General features: G+C 48.9%; 1 protein-coding gene across 1 annotated transcript in view; it reads right to left on the bottom strand.

Moving 5' to 3' along the window:
- Positions 1 to 298, bottom strand: part of PSPC1 (paraspeckle component 1) — a 62,340-nt gene extending 62,042 nt beyond the window's left edge. The window contains exon 1 of the mRNA XM_023520612.1: positions 4 to 298. Coding sequence (XP_023376380.1) covers positions 4 to 116 — 113 coding nt within the window. The 5' untranslated portion in view covers positions 117 to 298. The remainder of the gene's footprint in view (positions 1 to 3) is intronic.
- Positions 299 to 1,684: the final 1,386 nt, after the last annotated feature.

Here is a 1,684-nt window from a genome sequence, read left to right as displayed (position 1 = left end):
AGCGCAAGCGCCATGGCGGCCGCCGGCTCGCCGTCGCCCGCCGCCGACTCGAGAGCGCGCAGGCGGGCCGGGTTTTTCTCAATGCGGACTTGTTTCAGGTTTCCTCTCAGCATCATCTCGGGGCGGCGCCTCGCGGCCTGGGACCAACCCTGCAGCTGTGTCTGTGCTGCCGCGTCCCCCTGTGCAGACCAGACCGGCAAGGAAGAAGCCCGAGACGAGGAGAGTCGCCGCGCCACCAGGCCTGCCCGCTCCGACTCGCGCCCGCGGCCGCTCCACGTTCAAAATGGCGCTGCCTCCGGCCGCGGCCGGAAGAGACGCCGGCCACAGGCCCCGCCCCCAGCGAGCGCCGGCCGCTGCGCCTGCGCAGAAGCAGCGGCGCCCCGCGCCGTCGTGCCGGGCTTCCGCCGGGGTCGGAGAAAGGCGGTCTCCCAGCCTTTCCACTAACCTCCCTGGCGCAGAGAACAGAGTCTTGGTGGCACTTACGGGGACGGTTGGGCGGTGTGTGCGGCAGCGTGAAAAGGCGATGATTTGGGGCAACAGCCATATTCCTACAAATATTCAGCTCCATTTTCAGTGACTACGGGGAAAGGAAAACTTTGCCCATTTTATACACAGCGTTGAATAACAAGGTGTTTCCCAAGTAATTGAAACACGTAAAGACACGTGTTTTTATTATGTTTCCTAGGGAAACACTACAAATCTGTAAAATAAGTGTGCTTATGAAAGTAGTACGCACACTGACTCCTGTGGACCATATTCTGTGACAAGGGCCCAGAAACGTTTTCTGTAAAGAGCCAGATTGCAATTTTTTTTAAGAGCTATACAGTGTCTACCAAACGAGGCAATTCTGCCCAGTACCACTCCATCACTGACACATGGTGAGTCTTCAGTGTGTTAGAAAGAAATAAATTCACAGGCATTCTGCAAAACAGTTCAACCCGTTGCTCATGAAGTTAAACATATGACTTCAGAACAGCAATCCCACTCCTGTTTAGCCAAGTGAAATGAAAATGTGTTCATATGAAAATCTATATGCAACTGTTTATAGAGGCTTTATTTGTAATCAAAAAAAAACAAAACAAAACTGGAAACTCTAATGTCCAACTGGTGAATGGAGACTGTACATTCATGTAATAGAATATTCTAAGGAATAAAAATAAACTACTGAAAGGCTGCATGCTGTATATATGACATTCTGGAAAAGGCAAAGCCATAGCTACACAAAACATAAGTGGCCGCCAGGAACCAGGAGGGAGGAAGGGGTTGACTACATAGGGACACAAAAAAATTTTTTGGAATGATGGAATCTTCACTGTGGTAGTGGCCCCACAACTTTGTCTAAACTTGGTAGAACTGTGAACTAAAAGGGTGAATGTTATTGTATTTAAATTATATCTTAAAAGAAAAATGTACAAAGAACTAAAACTACCATCTGGACTAACCTCTATGTACCTCGTTACCACAAAAATTCTCATTGACCAGCTCTAATAACTGTATAGCTCTGTAAATTCCTCAGTATGACCAAATCCCCGCTCCCCTCAATTGCTCCAAAGCCTTCTACTGAGTGTTTGGAAACTCATTCTGTCATCAGCAAAATCCCTTGCCCTGTGCCTTTTCTCCAAACATCCCTTCACCTTCCTGCTTTAACTGCAACATTGCTTTCCTCTGAAGACTGCTTCCCCTG

This window comes from Pteropus vampyrus, unplaced genomic scaffold (assembly GCF_000151845.1).
Source record: "Pteropus vampyrus isolate Shadow unplaced genomic scaffold, Pvam_2.0 Scaffold272, whole genome shotgun sequence".
Taxonomy (NCBI): domain Eukaryota; kingdom Metazoa; phylum Chordata; class Mammalia; order Chiroptera; family Pteropodidae; genus Pteropus; species Pteropus vampyrus.
Note: the sequence above shows the minus strand (reverse complement) of the source record. Positions and strands in the feature narration are given on the sequence as shown.